Source organism: Numenius arquata, chromosome 10 (genome assembly GCF_964106895.1).
Source record: "Numenius arquata chromosome 10, bNumArq3.hap1.1, whole genome shotgun sequence".
NCBI classification, from domain to species: Eukaryota; Metazoa; Chordata; class Aves; order Charadriiformes; family Scolopacidae; genus Numenius; species Numenius arquata.
Window position 1 is genome coordinate 16,986,387 of NC_133585.1, and position 22,676 is coordinate 17,009,062.

At 40.6% G+C, this 22,676-nt stretch overlaps 1 protein-coding gene across 2 annotated transcripts in view; it reads right to left on the reverse strand.

Annotated features, from left to right (window-relative positions):
* Positions 1 to 13,724: 13,724 nt before the first annotated feature.
* CTNNA3 (catenin alpha 3) overlaps positions 13,725 to 22,676 on the reverse strand; it is a 492,103-nt gene continuing 483,151 nt past the window's right edge. For both annotated transcript variants that reach the window (XM_074154868.1, XM_074154867.1), the window contains exon 18: positions 13,725 to 16,056. In XM_074154868.1, the coding sequence (XP_074010969.1) occupies positions 15,769 to 16,056 (288 nt within the window). In that variant the 3' untranslated portion in view covers positions 13,725 to 15,768. The remainder of the gene's footprint in view (positions 16,057 to 22,676) is intronic.

Genomic DNA, 22,676 nt, shown 5'->3' on the forward strand with positions numbered 1-22,676 from the left:
CAACTGTTCCATTATAAATTATTTTACACATTTTTTAATTACTATAGATAAATCATGTCCTACTCCTGCACTTCATTCTGCAGCAAAACTCCACGTGCTTTAACTAGGAACTGAGCTTGAATGAAGCAAATCACCAGTGACCCAAAGACATTTAAGTTTGCAAGTTCCTAGGGAAGTTTCTTACATGCATCTATCTCTCTGTGACTTGCCAAGTCTTTTTTCTTTTTTTTTTTAAATTGATTTCTGTATGATACTAAGAAACCTGCTTTTTCTAATCTTAGTTCGCTTATTTTCTATGTTGCAGTACCTTTTCAATTCTATCTTTGGTTTTCCTGCATATTTTGTTAGCTAACTATAGTGGTGAAGGTATGGAATCTTTAACAAATAGGGCATTTCCTCAGTGTGTTTGGCAAGCAAATTCAAATCTCTTTCTAAATACAAATGACTTTGAATTCTTGTCATCTCCCTCTGCTGCTTCTCCCTGCTCAAATTGCAGCGTGTTCTTCTTTGTTGCTCAGAATTTACTCCTCGCTTTTAAGAGCATTTCACTTGTTCTTCAGTCATCAGCGAATCATCAGAGTGTGCAGGCCTTCTGCATCACGTTAAGCTTGTCGATCACTGTTCGCATCTTACTTTCTGTCATCTTACGAGGGACTTTCGTCTAAAGGTTTGGGTTTTTTATATATTGCTGCTCTTAAGCTGAAACAAGTTCTATGTGGCTTTTTTCTCTTCTGTTGTTTGTATGCGTGTGAAGCACTGTGTATTGAATAAAGTTCACTTAATTATGGAAAAATTAACTTGGTGATAATATAATTTCATAGCACTTAGTTACAGTAGTCAACAGTTAGGGCATCGCAGCAGTGGTGGGGTGAATACGAACTTTCATGGAGAACTATGGACAACAAAACTGTTTCCTATATGCAGGCAGAAAAAATTAAATTGTCTTTTTAAGGTGCTGACATAAGCTGTAAGAACATCCAGTAAAAACTTGTTCTAGTGTCATAATCAATACCTATTCTGCTTTACCCTTTACATTTGATCTGACTTGCTTTAGAGAAGTTAATTACATACATTTTATAGTTGCATCACTTGTGTTACTTTATAATAATTCTCAGAAGGGCTAACTGGCTTTCTGGAGGTCATATGGAAGAAATTGAGACAGGAGTCTCAGATTATATATTGTATTCTGGAAAAAAACATATGGAGCTTCAGTGCAAAACCTTGCTAAAGAATAAACCCTATATGAATGTGTGCGTATTAGAAATTATCCATAAAATCTACCATAGGTCCAGTTATTCTTTGTACTGTGTTATTAACTTGAAAATATGTGGACGTGGACAGAACACACGCACGCAAAGACACTTTCATTCAAATATCTCCGTCCTTCAATAGTATTAAACAGAAAGGGTGAATAAAAGATGCAGTTTTGCTACTGTACTGTATGTACAACATCAATTTCTTTTGGAGATGCCAGATGCCTTCTGAATATGGTACTTAGTGATCCTGCTAAAGATAGTGAAAAAAGTGAGAGAGACGTGAAGACAAAATGCATCTTTAGAAGAAAAATCAATGTTTTAAATTAATTTCAATTTCTCTTTTTACGAGTTTCATTACATCCCACTATATTATAAAAATCCACTCTCAATATGGGAAATAATTGAAAGAAGAAAGTTCAACTGGTTTTAATAATTCATTTATCTGAGTCTTCAAATATTTTGGTTTTCTTCAATAAAATATAACAATTATGGAAGATGATATTATCAGTCCAGATAAAGTCTTGTGCGCAAAAGTTTTATCCAAATAATTAATTCTTTTCTGCACTTTGTATAAATTCATACTGAAAAATTCACCACCAAACCACAGCAATTTAAATGTTTGCAGGACTTTATACAGTTACAATATTGTTAGAGTCTAGCTGTTCCTAATCAGTTCCTCTGCTTGAATAATGCATGTTACACTACAGCAAGTCATTGCTACTCAGGAAGCAAGACATGGCCAGCTGCTCAGGTGGCCTAGCAAAATATGAAGTAAAATTGTCTTGATTTTGAAATAGAGTTCATAAATTCTGGCTTTGGTTTTTTGCCATGCATTTCATATGAATCCTTGTTATGGTCTATATTTTACTTTTCTGCAATAAAATGCCCACAGTTGTCCCATTCACATTCAATTATTCTATTCCTGGGAGGTGATCCAAAGTTATTTTGGAGTGCATGCTGCTGGGAAAGCTGGGGACGCAGCCCTATCGGGGGGCTGCCCTGTGCTGGCCCATTCAGTGCCTTCTTGCTCCTGGAAATTAGACCAGCCTGGAGTCAACTGTGCTCCAGGTGTGGGAGGCTGGAGGGAAGCTCCTCTGCAGGAGTTCTGCATCTCTGACACACATTCAGTCATCTCTCTTCCTTCCTCTGCTCAGTTCGAGCATTTTGAAAGCTCCTTTCAAAAAAACCGCTGCTCAGTTATGTAGGGATGAGGTCAGGAAGGCCAAGGCGCGGCTGGACATGAACTTGGCAAGGGATGCTAAGGATAACAAGAAGGGCTTCTACACGTATGTCAACCAGAAAAGGAAGGTTAAAGAAAGCGTACACCCCTGTGATAAGCAAGAATGGCAAACTGGTAACAAGAGACGAGGAGAAGGCTGAGGTTCTCAACAACTTTTTTGCCTCAGTCTTCACTGCCAGCCACTCTCCTCGCACCTCCCGAGTTGAAGGACTGCGAGACAGGGACCTGGGGGACAAAGTCTTTCCCACTATATGTGAAGATAAGAGGCCACCTGAGGAACCTGAACGTACACAAATCCATAGGACCTGATGAAATGCATCCCGGAGTCCTGAGGAAATTGGCTGATGTAGTTTCCAAGCCACTCTCTGTGCTATTTGAAAAGTCATGGCAGTCAGGTGAAGTCCCCAGTGACTGGAAAAAGGGAAACGTCGCACTCATTTTTAAATAGGGTAGAAAGGAGGACCCCAAGAACTACCGACCTCAGCCTCACCTCTGTGCCTGGGAAGATCATGGAACAGATCCTTCTATAAGCTATGCTAAAGCACATGGAGGACAGGGATGTGACTTGGGACAGCCAGCATGGCTTTACCAGGACAAGTCCTGCCTGACCAGCCTAGTGGCTTTCTTCAATGGAGTGACTACATCAGTGGACAAGGGAAGGGCAATGGATATCATCTCTCTGGACTTCTACAAGGCCTTTGACACGGTCCCCCACAACATTCCTCTCTCAGAGTTGGAGAGATATGGATTTGATGGGTGGCCTGTTCCGTGGATGAGGAACTGGCTGGATGGTTGCATCCCAAGGGTAGTAGTCAACGGCTTGATGTCCAGATGGAGAGGGGTGACAAGTGGTGTCCCTCAGGGATCCGTACTGGGACCAGTGCTGTTTAATATCTTCATCAATGATACAGACAGTGGGATTGAGTGCACCCTCAGCAAGTTTGCAGATGACACCAAGCTGAGTGGTGCAGTTGACACACCAGAGGAACAGGATGTCATCCAGAGGGACCTGGACAAGCTAGAGAACTGGGCCTTTCTGGCCTGTGCAAGCCTCACGAAGTTCAACAAGGCCAAATGCAAGGTCCTGCACTTGGGTTATGGCAATTGTTGTTATCAATACAGGCTGGGGGATGAAGGGATTGAGAGCAGCCCTGCTGAGAAGGACTTGCGGGTACGGGTGGATGAAAAGCTGGACATGAGCCAACAATGTGCACTCACAGCCCAGAAGGCCAGTTGCATCCTGGGTTGCATCAAAAGAAGGATGGCCAGCAGATCAAGAGAGGTGGTGATTCTCCCCCTCTGCTCTGCTCTCGTGAGACCCCACCTGCACTACTGTGTCCAGCTCCGGGGCCCTCAGCACAAGAAGGATATGGACCTGTTGGAGCGAGTCCAGAGGAGGGTCATGAAGGTGTTCAGAGGGCTGGAGCACCTATGCTACGAAGACAGGCTGAGAGAGTTGGGGTTGTTCAGCCTGGAGAAGAGAAGGCTCCAGGGAGACCTTCCAGTACCTGAAGGGGGCCTACAAGAAAGCTGGGGAAGGACTGTTTACAAGGGCATGTAGCGATAGGACGAGGGGCAATGGTTTTAAACTAGAGCAGGGTGGGTTTAGATTAGACATTAGGAAGAAGTTCTTTACAATGAGGGTGGTGAGACACTGGCACAGGTTGCCCACAGAGGTGGTGGAGATGCCATCCCTGGAGACATTCAAGGTCAGGCTTGATGAGGCTCTGAGAAATCTGATCTAGTTAAAGTGTCCCAGCTTCCTGCAGGGGGGTTGGACTAGATGACCTTTAGAGGTCCCTTCCAACCCAACACATTCTATGATTTGATTCAGATGAGATGATCTCCCTAAACATGTGTTAGAGAAACACAATAAGATTATAACGTATCTGAGTCTGCTGGAGGACCGGCTTTCCTCTCCTGAAATAAACTGGGTCTGCTCACAGCAGGTTGCTTGGCACAAGAGATCTTGAGAAGATTGCCTACAACCTATCACCATTTTGATGGAGAGCAATAGGCAGTGGCCAGATGTTTCTTGGAATTGCCCTGCAGTGTTGCATACCCATTACATTCCTTACCTACCTGGCTAAAAGAGAAATAAAATGGCTCCCTCTGAGATGCAGAAAGGGAAGAGGCGGATTTCAGCAATCACAGAATATTGAAACCAGCATCCCTAAAACTCAAGAGACAGCTACAGCAGTAAGCAGTGACAAAGGTGGCTGAGGTCTTTTTGATACTTCCTGTTGTCCCCTTTTTTAATGCTGCTCTCAGGAGATACCTCATTTATTTGAGACTGTGTTGGGCTGGCTTATGTAACAAGGGATTGCAATGCAGTGGCTTCTGAAGTCCAATGAAGAATTCAATTTTTTAAAAAAAATTTGTGTAAAATTCTTAGGTTTTTTCATGACATGGTTTGCCACCTGTTCCCAGAGTACTCAAGTTTAAGGATGGAAGTTTTAAAAAAATAAGGTAACCTTTTTCTAAACAAGGAAATACTATTGCTCTTTACAAATCACATTGTTTTGCAAAATCAGAGGGAGAAGCCTTTGGCTACTGTAGTTAGTTTGTTGACTTTGCAAGTGTAGCCCGCTCTGTTTGCAGTCTAAGGTTTTGACGTGTTTTGTAAGCTCTTCTCTGTGTGCTGCATTAATTCTTTAGTATTTTGCTACTAGTTCCTCTTTTATTCTCGCTTTAGATATCAGAATCTTTGGGCATTACAGTGGGCAATTAACACAGCTTGCTAAAACAGCTTGCCGCTTCAGTAAAAAAAGAGAGTTGGAGTCTTATTGCCAGGGAGGAGGTGTTGTGAATGATCACAAGTAGCCCAAGGCTGTGGTAGAAGGTGGTCAATGGCTCTTTATGGAGATCTATGTGTAAGGGAAAAAAGATGTGAAAAAATATGGGGAATTTATCTGCTTATGCCAGGTTAGAAAAGCGGGTGAGCATGAGCAGGGCAGGATCGTATGGATTTGACAGGAGGGAGAAAGACCTTTCACTCCAGAGGCAGCGATAGGGTTCAGGTAAATGTTGGACTTTTGGAAAGAATAGCAGTATTTAAACCACTGCAAAGTGATCTGACTCCTGTCCCAGCTCATCTGCTTCTGGCAGGTTGGCCCATTTGTTACCCAGTACTTATGGATGTGTCAAAGTGTCCTATTAGGAAGAGTCCTATAGGAAGAAATTCTTCACAGTAAGAGCGATCAGACACTGGAACAGGCTGCCCAGGGAGGTGGTTGAGTCACCATCCTTGGATGAGTTTAAGAGTCATTTAGATGTGGTGTTGGGGGATATGGTGTAGGGAAGAACTTTGTAGAGTAGGGTAGATGGTTGGATTCGATGAACCCAAGGGTCTTTTCCAACCTGGGTGATTCTATGATTACTGCCTTTTTCCTCAGTGAACCAGCAGTGTGTCCCCTGAATCCTTTGGAGAGCAATCCAAGGAAAACGTAAAGTGAACTTACTTAGGAAGGCGTTTACTTAGGAATGAACTTACTTAGGAATGGTGTAACCATACTTCCAAAGTCCTTACAGTGTACTGATAATTGGTAGCTGCAAAGTCCTGAGTACAAGGTGGGTGTATGTAGGAACTCCATACAAAGAAACTCCAGATGCCTTTCTGGAGAAAAACAGCACCTTTTTCTGCCCCGTTGGGAAATGCTGACTTCACAATGGAATTATAAACCAGAAGTTTTCCATATTTTCTAAATGTCACTCTCTCCTTCTCTCCTTTTCTAACCTCAGCACGGAAACGAGTAATGCTTTCTCTCATGCAAAAATATTCTCAGCAGTACCCAGCAGCAGCGCAGAGAAAACCAGGGATTGCTACTGGCACCAACGTGGCTGCTGGGGGATGGGTTTAATTCAAAATAACTGTTCCTGATGAGATCTCTCAGCTGGATACACTTGCTGAAATGTTAGTACAGTAGTGCATGCTACATTCCTTCCAGAGCCCTGAGAACAAGAGGTTCTTCTGGGAGGAAAATAAGGAAGAAGAGTTAGAGGATAGGATGCGGGGGGAAGTGAGACGTCTTAGTCATTTTTGTTAACACCTATTTGATTTGAAAGTATATTGGCTTCTGTAATATTTGCAGCAAAGCAAAGTTGATTTCAGTGAAAATAGAGCTTTTTGTTAGCCAAAATGTTGTCATTTCACTTTTTTTATAGTTTACCAAGTTGGAATATCCTATACAAACTCTTCAGAGGTTTGTAGACATATTTATTCTATGTTCTATTTTTAATTGCTAAGGTTTTAGGTTCCCGTTTAATTTCTGACTGACTAGATGCAGTTGCTCTACTTTTGCCATAAGATGCAGCTGTTTCGGTTTTGGGGTTTTTGTCAGATTATTTCAAAAGTAGAAAATTAAAGCTGAATATGGAAGTGCTTTACCTTACTAAGGTTAAACATTCCGGTACTTCCGATAGTACTGGCTATGAATTCTAACCACTTCAGTTTATCAATAGCTAAATATTATGTAATTATATATTTATATATAAATAGAAATACATCAATATATTTAATAATAGGTAAAATAATTACATGTATTGTATGTTAATATTTTATTAACGTATTCTAGTAATCATTACTAATATGTTGTGTATTTTACTAGATATAAAATACATAGTAAGTAAATTACATAATTCTACAAATAGATAAATAATAGAGTTATTTTTCTGTCAGGCCAGGGCAAAGATCAGTTAAAGATTAAGGCAACCAGATTAGGGGCAAATGGTTTGCAGTGTGTGCATGTGGTCTTCCTCTGTTTGTGTTTACTTCACGTCCGTATGAAGTTTGTGGCATGTGTATAGTCCCATGTCTAAAGTAGAAGAGCTTCCCTGTAAGGTGAAATGTGCCTATTGGAGCTGTTCGCCAGGAGTGAAATCTCACTCGTAAGCTTCGGCTGTATTTTCACATTTACACTTCCTGTAATAATCCATATAACTTTTGAGTAATAAATGTTTCTTTTAGTAATGGTACCTTGCTGATTCCTCAGGTTGTTAAGTAAATGTGCCATACAATCCTAAAACCAGGCCTGCTGGATAGATCATTTAAGCACAGGCTTCGTTATATTGTTTGCAATACTGGCAAATCCATGGGAGTTCTTTTCAGTGGGAATTACTGCTTATACTCAGTGTGATAAAATGTGACGAGGTATTTTTTATCAGTATGTGTTACCATTAGTCTGACCAAATACTAGTTTCAGCCAAGGTTTCCTTTCACACACTCAGTATTTTACCCGACATTTGCATGTTGCAGGGAACACTACCTCTGAAATTAGTAATTGCATTTTTCATTACAACAAACTACATGAATCTGTCAAAAAATATCAAACCAGCCAAGAAGTGAAAAGTCTACCATATGCTGTTGAATAACTTGGCATGGTGCCTGGTTTAAATAAGTCTGTATCCATTGTCTAGGTATCGTATTGTATTTTCCTTTCAAGTTTTTGTTAAGTCTGTTTATATAAAAGTCAAATACCAGTGACAGTAAGATTTAATTAGTTTTCAAAAGAAATACTAAATTGTAGTCTTTAAGTTACTCGTAGCTTTTTCCAGTCCTCCTGCATTGGAAATAAACTTTGGAACCTTCAAATATTTGGTGGCAAATTCTGTTCTGAAGTGTGGGTCTCATAGCTAGATGTAGTTGGATAGCCATTCTTCTTCAGATGATAGCTTATTTAAGGAAAAGTATCAGGGCTCAGCGTTTCTGGATGAGGAATTAAGATTGGCCAGAATAGGGGCTTTTTAAAACTTTGCTTGCAAATTGTTCCATTTAATATATGACTGAAGATGCTTTTGTTAACAAAAAAAAGACGTACTGTTTTACCTGATGTGTAGCCAACCAAAATTAATTCAGAGAAATCCCTTCCTAGAACAACACACATGTCTTAATGCGTAAGTCACTGGTGAGGGATGCATTCCTTGGTAATACATAACTTAAGCAAAAACACAGGAAGAGCTGCTCACCTTCTCTCCTTTGACACCTTGAAAAAATCAGAGTATGTGAATTTAATTTAGCACATTTGGATCCTCAGAGTTCACTTAGTAGTGAAAAAGATAAATGTGTGGCTGCTTTGATCTGAAATACAATGTTTCTGAAAAACGATACTGTAAGGGCTCTTATACTTAGGAACAGTTTTCTTTGTATTCCTTCTTTTGCCGCGTTTTCTGGTCTGTTTTATTTTATTATTAATATTTTAGGAGGTTTGTGCATGTATTTTTGCTTACACTGGACTCGTATTATTGGCTGTCAGCTTTGGTCCTCAGCTGTTGGTGATGCAGAAAATTAACGGAGTCTTCAGCCCAGGCATTATGGTAATAGAGCGCTTGAGGATGTGCCATCACCACCCACATGACTCAATAACTCATACTACCAATAAGCTCTTTGCCCTTTGGATTGCTGTATTAATAACCTTCATATTTTGTATTTTGGTATTTTAAAGTTGTCCCCAACATGCCTAAATAAAGACAAGTTGTTTGAAATGCAGCAAGAGGAAAGGGCAAGGAAGACATATTTTCTTTTGGGGAGCATATCTCTTTACTGGCGCCGTGCCTTCTACCTGTTCAAAAGCAAACTTCAAGGTGACTGATCGGTCTTAGCCAGCCTGAATGAGGGATAACATTTTTAGAGAGCTGCTACAGAGGAAGGACTACAGTTAACTACTGTCAAGGGAGTATCTTAGCACTGAACTCAAAATAGCTGTGCTGATTTAGCCTGGCTGCTGAGCTAGCCGCACACCATTTCTCCTTGTTCTTTTGTTGTAGTGTTTTGAGAAGTGAAACAGGATCTTGGGAAATGAGGGTGGAGGTTTTGAAAACCTGTCTTTTTGTTTAAAGAAAGATAATGTCCAGGACAGAAGACAGGAAGCTAATGCTGAGGGAGAGCATAGATATCAAAATGATATGAAAATAGGATAGCTGGAAATTAAAACATGGATCAGAAGGCAATAGGACAGCTGGGTTACTTGGTCACTGCATACAAACAGTGCTAGGAAGTCATGAGGAATGGATTCAGTGGTTCCTCTCCTCCTTTCTTGGCTAACCTTGCAGACAAGGAAGCCAAGCAGCTCTGGGAAGCCATTGAGGACCCACTCCCAATTAAATTCCTGAACATCATATGAGCTGTGGCTCCTCTGAAGGACACTGAGTCTGGACAGTGTTGTTACGGTGTATCAGATGATGGACAGTATAAAAGGTGCTAGTCCCAGCAAGCCCATTCCCACACCTGACAGCAAAGGGCAAAATTCAGAAAGCTGTGAAAGGAGCCACATCCCAAACATGCAGGACCTCAGCTGCTGGTGCTTAAATCAACAGCCTGCGATGACAGCTTGAATCTTAATGTGTACCATCTACGTACAATGTTACATCTATAGCGCTATTCCCTTTCCTCTAGTAGAGGAACATTTTTGTGCACAAAATATTTACACAGGTAGCAGCAGCCAACCATTCTTTGCTGCCTATCCAGGCTCCGAGAGACATCACTGAGGCTTTGTGGTTTGCTGGGTGAAGTCCCTAGTACCTCCAATAAAAATAACACGGAACAATTAATCAGTGCAACTTACTGTTAGGAAGGCTCCTAGGATGTGCATCAGTCACTGTAAAATAACAGCTGAGTGAGTAATGCAAAATTTACACTTAGATCACCTGCAATTAGGAGCACGTTTAGGACAGAGAAAACGGAGGATTAGATTGGGTTCATGAAGGAGTGGAAGTTATAAAAGAGACTCTTGATGTTTTTTCCTTGATCCTTGTAAAGCCTAGATTCCAGGGAAATCCTGCTTTCCTGGAGAAATCATTCCTTTGAATTATAGTCTTTCTTCACCAGTGAAGCAGAAAAAACACAAAAAAGTTACTTTTCTCCCTTTCTCCCATTCCCTCAGCTGTGCTGACTAGTTGGGCAAACAGAGCATGGTGCTCTGTTCTGTTTTTTGAAAGTAGAGGAGCAATTTTCTGTCAAGTTTCCATCTAATAAGGGAGCTCTGGGAGCTAAGCAGAGAAAATACCTACCTGAAGGCTTGCTGGAGCAGTTAGCACCGGCTCCCTTAACATCCTGCCTCCATGAAAGAGCAGGGCCAAAAAGGCAGTCTCCCCCACAGCTAATGAGCTGCATGACTGTTTTCAGCTGCTGTTAAATCATTTTTTGTCTTCTGTAAAAATAATTGAAAACTACAGCAGAAAAGTCAATGGCTTTAAAATGGCCAGGCTGATAGAAGACTGAGTCCAGAGGAAACGTCATCCTGTATGACAGGTCATCTCTGTAGTCTCCAGCCTGTTTAAACACAGTCATTTTCATCATCAGGAAGTAGAAAATTATTATTTCCCATCCTGTAAAAAGCTCCTTAAAAATAAAATTGCTATATCCATCTCTTTCACTGCAAGCTTTCATCTTAACTATTTCTTGTATGCTGGAATCAAAAATTAGCCCTCCGCTTTCAATTCCTTTGACCATGGCAGCAAGGCTCTCCTGTGGACAGTAGACAACAGGGGCTTTGAAGCATTTTCCTGGTTTGTTTTTATGTAACTTGTAAGCCATTTCTCCCTTGGATATATTTTGTTTCTCTTTATACCAAGAAAATTTCCACAGAGGTGCAGTTTATTAATTGAAAGGTGATATTTTTCATTGCAGTAATACCACTTTCAGTGTACAACACGAAATCCGTAAGATTTTTTCATCAACAGTGCTAGTGCATTTTCTTCACATTAAGAAGTAGTTCTGAAAAAAACCAAGCCCACTAACCATCTTAGGAGATAAGAGTAAGCCAGGTCTAATGATCTCCCAGGGAAAACAAAAATGAAGTGTATAGTGTCATCTGCTTGATCTTTTTTTTTTTTTAATTGCTCTAGTAATATGCTTTTAAATTGCAGTCTATTGGACAATTTCAGATGATGGCTTTTATTACATAAACTTTTTCTTCCCAGCACCCCAGTGGTTTTAGTGAGTTATTACAAGAGGAAGCAGGTTATTAACAGTTGTGTATAATCAGAACTATCTCAGTGTTACTGGCAAAATTCACTGGGATGCAGAGAAGCCTTTGTAGAGTAAGAATGGAGGCTGAGGAAAGTCACTTGGGCCTCAAGCGACAACCAAGAGCTGCTGGCAAGGAGTGGGAAGATGAGGGAGGTGAATGGGGTTTTTCAAGGCTTTTGGGATTCAGGGGGTTGCAAGGCTGTGAGGCAGAGAACAGGCACCATTCCCTTGCTGAATCCAAAGTGCTGGTCTCAGGTACAAGATGAAAATGTCCAGCACCTTTTTATCAAACCCTTCTATCTCTGGACTTTCAACAACTTCCATGTCCTCTGCCAGAAGTGCCACCTCTGTCTACCACCCTCGCTTCTCCGTTAATTTCAGGGCCCAAGATTTCTTTCCTGCACACACCCATATACCAGTCCCTCTGTCTCTTCCTATGCAGGGCATTTGGTTTGGTTTTAAATCCAACCTGAGGGAATAGGGTTTTACTTATCTCCTTATTTCCTGAGCCAAATATACAGGCAAGCCTACAAAGTTTAGCCAAGAGCAGTACACAAGGGCTAAGTAGTACCTGGAAGCAAAAATAGCAGGCATGAATTTTACTGTCTACTACCAGTAAAGACTTACTCCAAGTATTTTCTTCAAAAATAAAACTTCTAAAAGCTCATTAAAGAGCTTGCTATATAAACACATTTTTTCTTCAATGCTTCAGTTGTGGATCCACAGAAAATAAATACCACAAAATGCATTTCCAAAAGAATTGAAGACCTTTTAAAACCATCTGGAACATCGGACCTGTGTGATGACAGGCTGCTTAGTCATTGTCAGTAGAGATGCAGCTATAGAGCTTCCCAAGTGATACCAGGTTAAGTTGGGGGAAAAAGGACATTGGTGTAAATGCAGAGAGGGTTACCACATCTGTTCCCCACCTTCCCCTCTCCCACTCCATTCCAAAAAAAAAAAGCCAATTAGTTATGTCAGAACAGTTTTTACCGTGCACAAGAGCAGGGCTCCAGGCGTGGGCAGAGGCAGAGGGACATGTGGTTTTACATTTTTCTGAGGGCCCAAGAGATGAGAGGACTTTTGTTCCTTACCAGGAATAGCTCACTAAGTCGAGGTAATAATGAAGTAATTAGGACAATCTGTAAACTATGCTCAGCACAATCTGCAGTGACAGAAATGGCCGTTTACAAATTAGAATCACTAAATACTAAAGGAAACAACATTAGCAGTGAGAGCAGAGTGACATAGCCAAGTTTATTAAAAAAATGTAAAAAGAACAGGTTTGGGATTCGTGGAAATGGCTTGAATTTGTCCTTTTGTAATAATGTGCTTCAAAAATGAAAAATACAATCTATCTCATCTTTTAGTGCTCCACTGAATTTTTTAAATAAAATTGCCTTCAATTGTCCGTCATACTTGCCCTGTAATGTGGTAGTGCGGAGAGAAGGCAAGCTAATGAAATAATCTGAGCTGCTGAGGTGAGGAAGCCTTGCAACGCTGCAGCTAAGAGCACAGATTTCAAGGGACATCATGCAAACTCAGAGGCAAAGAACAACGGAGTGAAAAATTACACTGTGAAAACTGGGGCTAGGAAGGAATGAGTAGGTTGCAGGATGGACTGTGTAGTTGCTTTTGAATAAAACTTACTGAGCAGCACATCCTCCTTCAGGGTTACTAATAGTGGCACAGAAGTGGTGGTTCCCGGCTTCGCACCCCTGCTGAGGGAGGTAATGAGCAAATACATGGGGCTTTCTACATCTCCAGGACTTGTTTCTTACCCTTCCGCCTCCTTAGCAGGAATAAACTTTACCTTGTTATGTTTTCACTTGTGTTTGAACTTCAGCCAAGAAAAAGTCATCTAGATATAATTAACTCATTATTCTTTTGGCTCTTCTCAAAAACCAGCAGTGGCTTTTGATTTTCTTGTTCATTTAAAGGTTGGTTTTTACCTAATAAATTCCTATGTAGTAAGAACAGTATCGGAAATTGAGACCAAACTGGCTACTGAGTATGGCCAGGATAAGAGAGTAGGGACTAGCATTGCTGGAAGGACCACTAAATTAAGCAATAAGCTGTGCTTTAGTGATACTAATGCTAGAAAAACTCGTGACTTAAACCAGACTAATAAAGTACACTTAGTGTGCCAGAAGGCTGACACTCCTATAAGCAAACCTGGCAGGCTTTTGAACTGGGTGTTCATTAATGTTGGAGACCAATAAGGAGACACACGAAAAAAAAAACGACACTGGAAGACATCATCTCAGTGGTGGTCATGCTTTTTATTAATGATGTGATAACAAGACATTGGTTACAAACATTTGATGTCAAAGTGACCTATATCAAAGGTGTAACCTGGAGCCATTAGAATTTATTGAAAGAGTAATACTGCCCCCAAAACAAGGTTAGGTCAACTCACCTGTTGGCTTCTGGACCTGAACCTTGCTGGGGGAGCAGATGGTCTAAGGGGGTGGACCAGAACCTGAAACACTACATGGAGATTTTGGCTTTAAGGTGTGACAGTAACGTACACTCTCCTGCTCTCTGTATCGCAGAGACTCTGTCTCTCAGTCTGTCTGCAGCCGCACTGGAAGCCGGTTATATGGCCAGCTCTGCATTACCCCTGCCCGCTCCACTCAACTGGTGGCTGCTTCCCACCCTGTAGCCCAAAGAGGACAATACTAAGATCTTGACGCAAACATGCTGGAGGGAATTTGAGTTGAAAAGAAGTAACTTTTCTTCCAAACTTCTCCTTTTGTTTAATTTAACAGATAGTAAAGTTATGGATGGTGGAATAGTGATCTGTAAAATTTTTAATTCATGATCACTGTAGGTTTCATGGGGTTTTTTAACAAACAGCTTAGAAACAAAGTGGCCTCCCAAGAGGGAAAACAGAGTTTATGGTATTTTTGCTGGCCACATTGTGCTAGGCAGGTGTGCTACTGTGCAAAACATGGCAATTAAAAAACATGGAGCAGCAGCCTGTAGTCTGGAGCCGCCTCATAATGGCAGTCAATGATGCATCAAATTTCTGGCATTTGAGAGCGCCCTTTCAGCTTAGGAAATACAAAAAGCATAGGAAAGGATCTACTTAATTGCCAAGCAAAGACATCTTGAGTAAGAAGTGGAGTCTGGGAAAACTTAGTGACATGGCAGTGAAGGCAAGTTAGATAAAATCAGTCCAAGTGGATGTCAGATTCAAACAGATTTAGAAAAATTTTCTTTCACTAACTGTCTTATAAAAGCCTAGCAGTGACTGCACACTAATAGCACTTATCTTCATTACATACTTTGAGATACAGTTCAGCCCTTTAACAAGTCTCTTACCAGCACAGTCCTGCATTGAGGACTCTAATGTCGTAAGAAAAGTAATTTAAATCACCAGTTACCTTGCAAAAATCTCATCATTCCTAAGATTCAAGATAAGTGTTTGTGTTTTTCACACACTGATCACAGAATAATGAGGTATTTCATATTTGTTCATTTGTGCAGTGATTAGAAAAGTATTTTATTGTTAATATCTGATTTATCTGAACTTGTAAATGTAACAGCAGATTTATTACAGCAGATTTATTAGGGCTCACAGAATAGAGTAGAAAGCACAACACAGACTAGCATTAATGTTTCAAAAGGCCTTTTAAAGAGCTATTATTACTGCTGGGTTGCAGTCAATGCTTTTTTATTTTTTATTACAGTGTTACATCCATGTTGTTATAATACTTGTTGTGTTTCATCAAACATTTTCAAACTTTTATTTCCAAGGCTGGGCCTTGGATGAGGGGAGATTTTTAGATCTTACGATCTAGACACGCAGCTGAGGTCCCAGACTCTCAGCTGGCATCAAGCAGTCCAGCTGATTTGATCAAGGTGTAATGATGGTGATAAAGGCTCTGGCCCAATAGCGCAGTGTTTAAAAAGCTGTATGTCATAAAATACATGCAGTTTAGTATTGGCCACATTCGTCCCTGGAGAAGGAACGCCTAAGCCTAGTGCCTGCAGTATGACTTTGGGCAGGCTGGCACACTGCATCCTCCCTTCCAACTACAGCACAGGCCCATGATGTAGCACCCAGAGTGCTCTGTTGAAAACATGCCAGTATGAAGACATGACACTTTGTCACTGCAGGAGAGTGGATTATTTTTTTTTTCAACTGTGGGCTGCTAGTTAATCCAACAGCATTTTTCAAATAATTTAAGCAAGTGTTATCTTACAGAGAAAAGCAAAACAAATATAATTATTAAATAAGTGGGGGGAAAAAATGACAAATCATCAGAAATTCAAGATAGGAACAAAGAAGTGACAGAGTATTAGACTATTTCTCTGCCTCTAAATTCACTCATGACTTGAACAGGATGGATTCTCTTCTTTGCAGACCCTTTTCTGACAGCTGCATAGATTTCTTCTGGCTTCTCTCTTTTAATTAGGGGCTTCTTCTCTGGAGCCTTCATTCTCCACATCACAACAGGATGTCGTGGGCCAGTAGGACTCTGAATCTTGATAATCTTTGTGGATGCAATATAGGACATCTTCACTGTCTGCACCACAGCATTCATTAAATTTTTGGCAGCCTGAATTAGTGAAGTGACACTATCCAACTGTAATAATAAACACAAACATTAGCCTAGGTAGCCAGTCTGCTTTTAATCACAGTATGCTGAGGAATAAGTAACAGTTAAAAAGACCAACATACCAAACCCTAATTTGTTTTCGCTTGGTGTGTTTGATCATTATATTCATGTTTCACTGCTCAGACTTAAAGTTATATACAGAAATTTGTGCTGGGGGACTATAAAAGCTTATGTAAATGATATCTGTTGTTTTCTTTTTTTAACCGTGACTTTGTGATGTTTGTCTGCATGGGCTCATTGCAATTACTAATGATGGGTAATGAAACAACCTCAAAGAAGAGCTATGAAAATGTGATCCGTTACTTCCCTTGTATCAGCACTAGGCAAAGTCTCCAGCTGCTCCTGTCACATTCCAGGCTCCCACACACGTGCCTGAGCAATGTCGGGATACTGTGAAGTGGCTGGCTTTGTCAGAGCTGCTGAACCTAGTCTGAGCAGCCAAGATTTTGAAGGGTAAGTAAGAGCAGGATGGCACACAGAAATTGCGACAACTGTGCCAACCTAAGAGGCAGAATGCGTAACACACTAATCCCTATCACCTACTAGCATCTTCAGCAGCATACTACATAAGCATACAAGCGTTAAAGCAAAGGCATTTTCTGTCAATACTCACAGAAATAGGAAATAGTGCATTTAATTTGAACTGAAAATCTGCTAACTGGAACAAAACCAACAGCTTTAACAATGAGTTGGCTCTGCCATGCTGCTCTGTAGTGTAATAAAAGCAAACTCACGGACTGCACTGCTCCCTTCATACGTTTGAGGCCTGCAGGCTGCACAGTGTCTGTGGGCTGAAAGCAGAGAGTGCTGGGGACACGTCACTACCTTGGCCACCTCCTGAGCCCCAAGCACGTCTGCAGCCTAGCCAGAGGCTGGCTCACGTACTGGTGTCACACAGTTGCATCATGCAAACGGTAAATACGGTCCTATGATGTGTATTTAGAGGCATTTTATTCGGTGTTCACGGAGTCACACACACAGACACACATCCTTCCCTACACACACACTCATCCCCACTCCACTCCCAGTGAATCTTAATCTCAAACTCTAGGCACAAATCTGGTCCAGAGAGAGATTTCAAGCAGGCTGTATGCAGAACAAAGTACTATGCTGGGGAGAGCCTGTCTCGGGGGCCGTGGCTTGATAAAACCAAGAACAAACACAAGTATCTGAAGAAAGGCCAACACTGGCAAAAGAACTGATGCCTGCAGTTAGCCATCAGTAGTACTTCAACCCTTGAAAATTAAAAAAAAGCCTTTTTCTCATTTCACAGAATCACAGGATCTTCTTGCTTGGAAGGGACCTTTGAGATCATTGAGTCCAACCACAAAAAAAAAAAAAAGAAAAACCAAAAAAACCCAAACAAAACCCAAACACCAAGAACAAAACCCACACAAAACACCCACCCACAACCACACACCACAGCCACCCACAAACAGACACGAACCAACAATCTCAGGCACACAGAATCTTCTTGGTTGGAAGAACTACAACACTTCTAGTGTTCTCAAAACACAGACTGGTAAAGCTCAGCCTTACCATTTCGGGACTCATAGGGACCAGAAACACACAGGAGGGGAGGAACTGGGTGTGGGGGTAGGTGTGTATGGGGGTGTCCTTCCACACCTTGTGATCTTAAAATCCAAGAGCAAGGAATTGCTCTGTGTATGTTTGCTGCAGCTATGTGTAATGTTAGGCAGTGTGTGCCACCATGGGCACTTCGGAAGGCATCGCCAAACATCCAGTGCACTCAAAACAGGAAAAAATTATACCACTTTAGGCGAAATGCTTACAATTTTGTTTTTCGTTATATGGAAAACTTTTTTTTTATATGGTCCACTAACATCTGAATGATGCCGTATTTCATCTTAAGCACAATGCTTTTTGTACCATTAAATTTCTTTTGGATTTGCTTGAAATAAGGTTGATGTCCCCCTTCGACTTAAGGTACCTTTGCTGTTGTCATAGTGCACCAGACTCGTTATCTTCAAGGAAGACACCACACTCCTATTTAATTACGAGGCTGACAATTACAATTTGGAAAGGAATCTGCAGTCTGAATAAGAAAGCCCTTTTTAACCTATTCATGTATTTAATCTTGTTTAGTATTTAATACTTAGTATTTATTTAGAAATATTTGTTATTATAAATATTATTTAAATAAATAAATTCTACCTGAGCTGCCTGCCATTTTATGACACCCTCTCCAAAACAGGGAAGAGGAGCATTAGAAGTCAAATTTACATCATTGTGCCAGGATGAGAATAGTATTGGTTTTAGGACCATATATAAACTTCAGATGCAAGATGGTCTACTTTATAGAGAATATGTGTGTAGGCGAGTGCAAATGTGCCTGTATGCACATATCTAACGCACAATCTAATAGTGTGCACACACTCTTACGTACTCAAAGCACATTGGTCAGGAATATTTGTTACTTGCCTACATTCCAACGCTGAGGAAGCTCACTATGGTTTGGGTGTAAAAATAGTAGGATTACTCTATGTAACTGGAGAGCCTACATTTCAGCTTCCGTAACGTCCTCTTTGTTGAAACGCTGGTCTTCTGTGAAAGCAATGAAGTCGCTTCTCTAAAAGGGCCATTGGTTTTAGTGGGAGAACGATGATCAGCTTTGTCATCCAGCCTTCCCACAGGCTTTCGCAATGTGCAGCCTTCCAAACTGAGTTGATTGGAAAGGGTCAAGTTCTTCTCCCATTTGCCACAGCAAATTAATTGATCAGGTGAGAGGAGTGTGTTGTTTTAGTCTATATTCATGTTGACTGTGTGACACTTCATACACACACACACACACAGTAATAAAAAAATGCAGCCAAGGGGCTGCACTTAGTTGCATTTTTGGAAACGCTTCTGAACTGGCAGAAAACCCCTCTGGTTAATAGCATGCTTATTGCTTCTCTCTGGAAGTGCACATAAAACCTTGCTAATTTTTCGCCCCAAAAGTTAAGAGGACTGGTTGAACACACACATGTGTGTGCTGGCAAACTGAAATTCTCACTACACGCCTAGTTCCGGGCTGTCAGTAAGGTGTTCTGCTCAGAGACCTTGTCATTACACTCCTGATACATCTTCAGTCCCCAGCATATCCCTTTTCCTAGGCAGGCTGACTAGTGGGGTAGCATTCTCTCAATGGCAGATGAACTGACGTCCTGGCTGAATTTCAAACTGTCAATCACTCACTGTCACAATATAGATTGTTTAGTTAGAAGGAATGAGAAAGAGAGACAAAATTTCATATGAACTTTTTTCTTTCATTCTAACCAGAGGATTAATTATACACAGATGGACACGGATGCACACACACAATTCTAGTTATCTGTTGTTTTCTACAACAGCTGACAATGCCATGAGCCTGACAGCTTCTTAAGAGCTGTGAATAACCTTCCCCCCCCCCCAATGGTAAATATCAGTGGAATTGTACACACTTTTCTAGTACTGCCTGTGTAGTAACACCACTGTGAAGTTGCTGTGTGCCAGAAAGGGGCAAAAGAAGATGGTTTTGTTTCTATGGCAGAAGGTGTATGGGCTTAAGGGGCAGGTATTTTCTTAAAGTTTCACGGTGACTTCAGTTGTCTGTGATCCTTCCACTTTTTTTAAAGCTGCCTGCAGTTAGAGCCACACTAGAGAACGGCAGGCTGGGCTGGGGTATCTACTGACTGATGCTCTTTTTGTGTGGAAGGGCAGTAATTATTATTAGGAAGGGAAAAAGCTTCTCAAAGTAATTGGCGGCAGCGTTGTCCAATCAGGATAGAAGGTTGTCCCAAAACTTCATCCAGTTTTTATTGTGACTCTAGTTTATACTGTGAAATACGGCTTAATGACATGGAATCTTTTCAGGAGACTGTTACAACCTACTTGCCTTTCCTCTCCATTGGAAACAAACAGTTATCTTGTTCTGGCATCTGTAGCTCCTTTCACAAAACGCCTGTGGCTGTGGAACAATCCACATCTCCTTCACCACACCGTTGTGATCACGAAAACTGTATATTTCTTAAACTATAATCATATATATCTACTAGAAAAAATAATAAATGAGCTCCATGGTTGTACTTACAAACCAGTACGGGGCACGTGAACCACATATTTTGGCACGAGTTCTGGGGAGTGGACACCTACCAAGTCCAGCATTTTAAACACTAAAAATCTGAAGAATGATGTACAGTTGTACCAAACTGGAGTGGCTGAATTCCACTGCCCCCTTGCCATGCCAGAGGAACTGAACCTCTGCCGCATTACTTGAGCTCTACAGAAGATGCCCCGAGATATAGACAGGCTTGCAGAAACAGATACCTAAAAGAAAAATGTGAGAGCGAGCTGCTGTGTGCCACCCTGCTGAAAAGCAGACAACCTATCTACCACTATGGCTGTTTAAATTAGGGTTTTGCTGCAGTTACCATAGTGGCGGGGGGAGGTAGGTGGTGTGTGTCAGGACAACCAGCAATCACCATTAATTTTACTTTGCTCCTGGCATCTCTGCATAGGCAATGAAATATAGGGAGACTTACTTAATGCTGCCCTTCAGGCTATCCATGTTACTTGCAGCTCCTTAGTGCCCCCTCAGTTTTCTGTATGCTTGTCTTCTATACAGAAAATGTGGATATTGCAGGGGGGAGGGGGGTGGGGGGTGGGTATTTCTTAACTGAATTCAGAATTTTGGAGAAGCTTTTAAACATTTTCTTGGACAGGTACCACAGATGGTAAAAATCAGGCCATACGTTTTATCATTTTTTTCCGTCTCTAGAGACAAAAGCTGTCTCTAAAGCTGGTTTTATACTCCAGTGCCAGTAACATCACAGAGTTTGGTGTAAATCTATTGTTCTTCTATAAATCTAACACACTCAAGGACTGTCTTCACTTGAATGCTTTTATCTCAGTTATTCAGCAGGCTCTTTCAAGGTCTCATAACATGTCTAGGAAAACTGATGAAATGAAACTTGGCATAAATGAAAGATTGATAAAATATTCATTGAGCATTTAAGTTCATTTTATTTAGAGAGATGTAGCTGCAAACTCCTCAATGTGTAGCAAGTGGTACATAAAGATTCACTGGCAAAACAAACAAACCAACCAACCCCAAACTAAAAGCTATTCTATTTTTAGGTGACTCCACTTTTGCTCTTTTGGCATTTTTCATGGAGACCCAGCGTTCCAGCCTCCACATTTCACAGGTCTGACTGTGTCCATCAAGACAGTAATTCATTAAAGGAAAAGCATCCCTTACCATATCTTTTGTCATTTAAATACATCATGTGTCCTGTGAGTGTTAGTACTTAAACTACTGCGAAAGGAATACAGAAGGATTCTATAACCACTGTAACTTCATATTGTGGTGAAACACAGAAGATACAGACCTGAAGACAGTAATTCAAAAAAAACCCACACTATCACCCAACCCCCGCCACCAACAAAATCCCAAATGGATTTCAGCTCATGCTGAAATCGACTCTCTCTTGTCCCCAGCACTTTCATTCTCTTCTGTAATGAGTCCTGTAAGCAAGCTCTCCATTGAATAACAAAGCTGAAAAAAACGGAGTTCAGAAAAAAACGAATAGCAAAACTTTGGTTTAGTTCGTTTACATGCATTATATTTTTCACAATTTTTTAAAATAATTTCATGTCTTGGCAGTAGTAGCCATCTGTCACTATAAGAAGTTTAACAATATAATAACTGATATGGTCAGTTATTTTTATTTAATATTCAGAATGATTAGGAGAATCATTACTCTATTTCAGTCAATGTATTTTCTGTTCAGTATACTAAGAAATGCTTGCCTTGTCATATGTCAGTAGGAGTTGTTTCTGTAGCAGTTAAACATTAATGCAGAACGTCCTCATTCTCAAAGCATGTAAATAAGTCAGTCTCCTGCTCACACTCTTTGTGCAGATTTCTAGATGCTGTCTCTGTGACATAAAGAAGTGGCAGACAACTGCCTTCTGCAATAAAGCCTTAACAGACTATGCAAAACATTATTTGATATGTAACCTGTAATCTGCTAGAACCACAGCTGTGATCGGTCTGCTGTGACATTTACTGTTTTTTGCAGGGAACTGATGTTTAACTGTTTGAACACAGATTTATTAATTGGCTGTTTACAATCTCCCAAGTCATATTTACAGTTCAACCAGACTTTCATTTTTCGTACAGGTGAAAACTAATAATTGAATATCAATTACACAGTTGTTTAATCAACGCCTGAAGTCTGAACTTGAAATTCTTTCGGAAACAAGTTCAGTTATTAAAAATTTATCTTAATTGAACCGCTAGGTTTAAATACATTCCTAGAAGCAAATTTTCTGTTACACTATACTGAGAAACTGAGACAGAACTTCTATTTCTTTGACAACTACTTCTTAAAAATAACATAAATTCTACATTACTATGAAGAGCAGTGAGCTTCTGAGTAGTGCTGCATTTAAGGTAAGGAGTACTTATTACATTGGGCTTTTCATTTTCTTCCCACTTTCTACTTTGTGTAACGATTTCTGTTGTGAATTATTTTATGGTTCTTTCACTAAGGTTGCTATATAAAATATATCGGCAGATGGGTGTTCAGGAAAGCACTTCATTA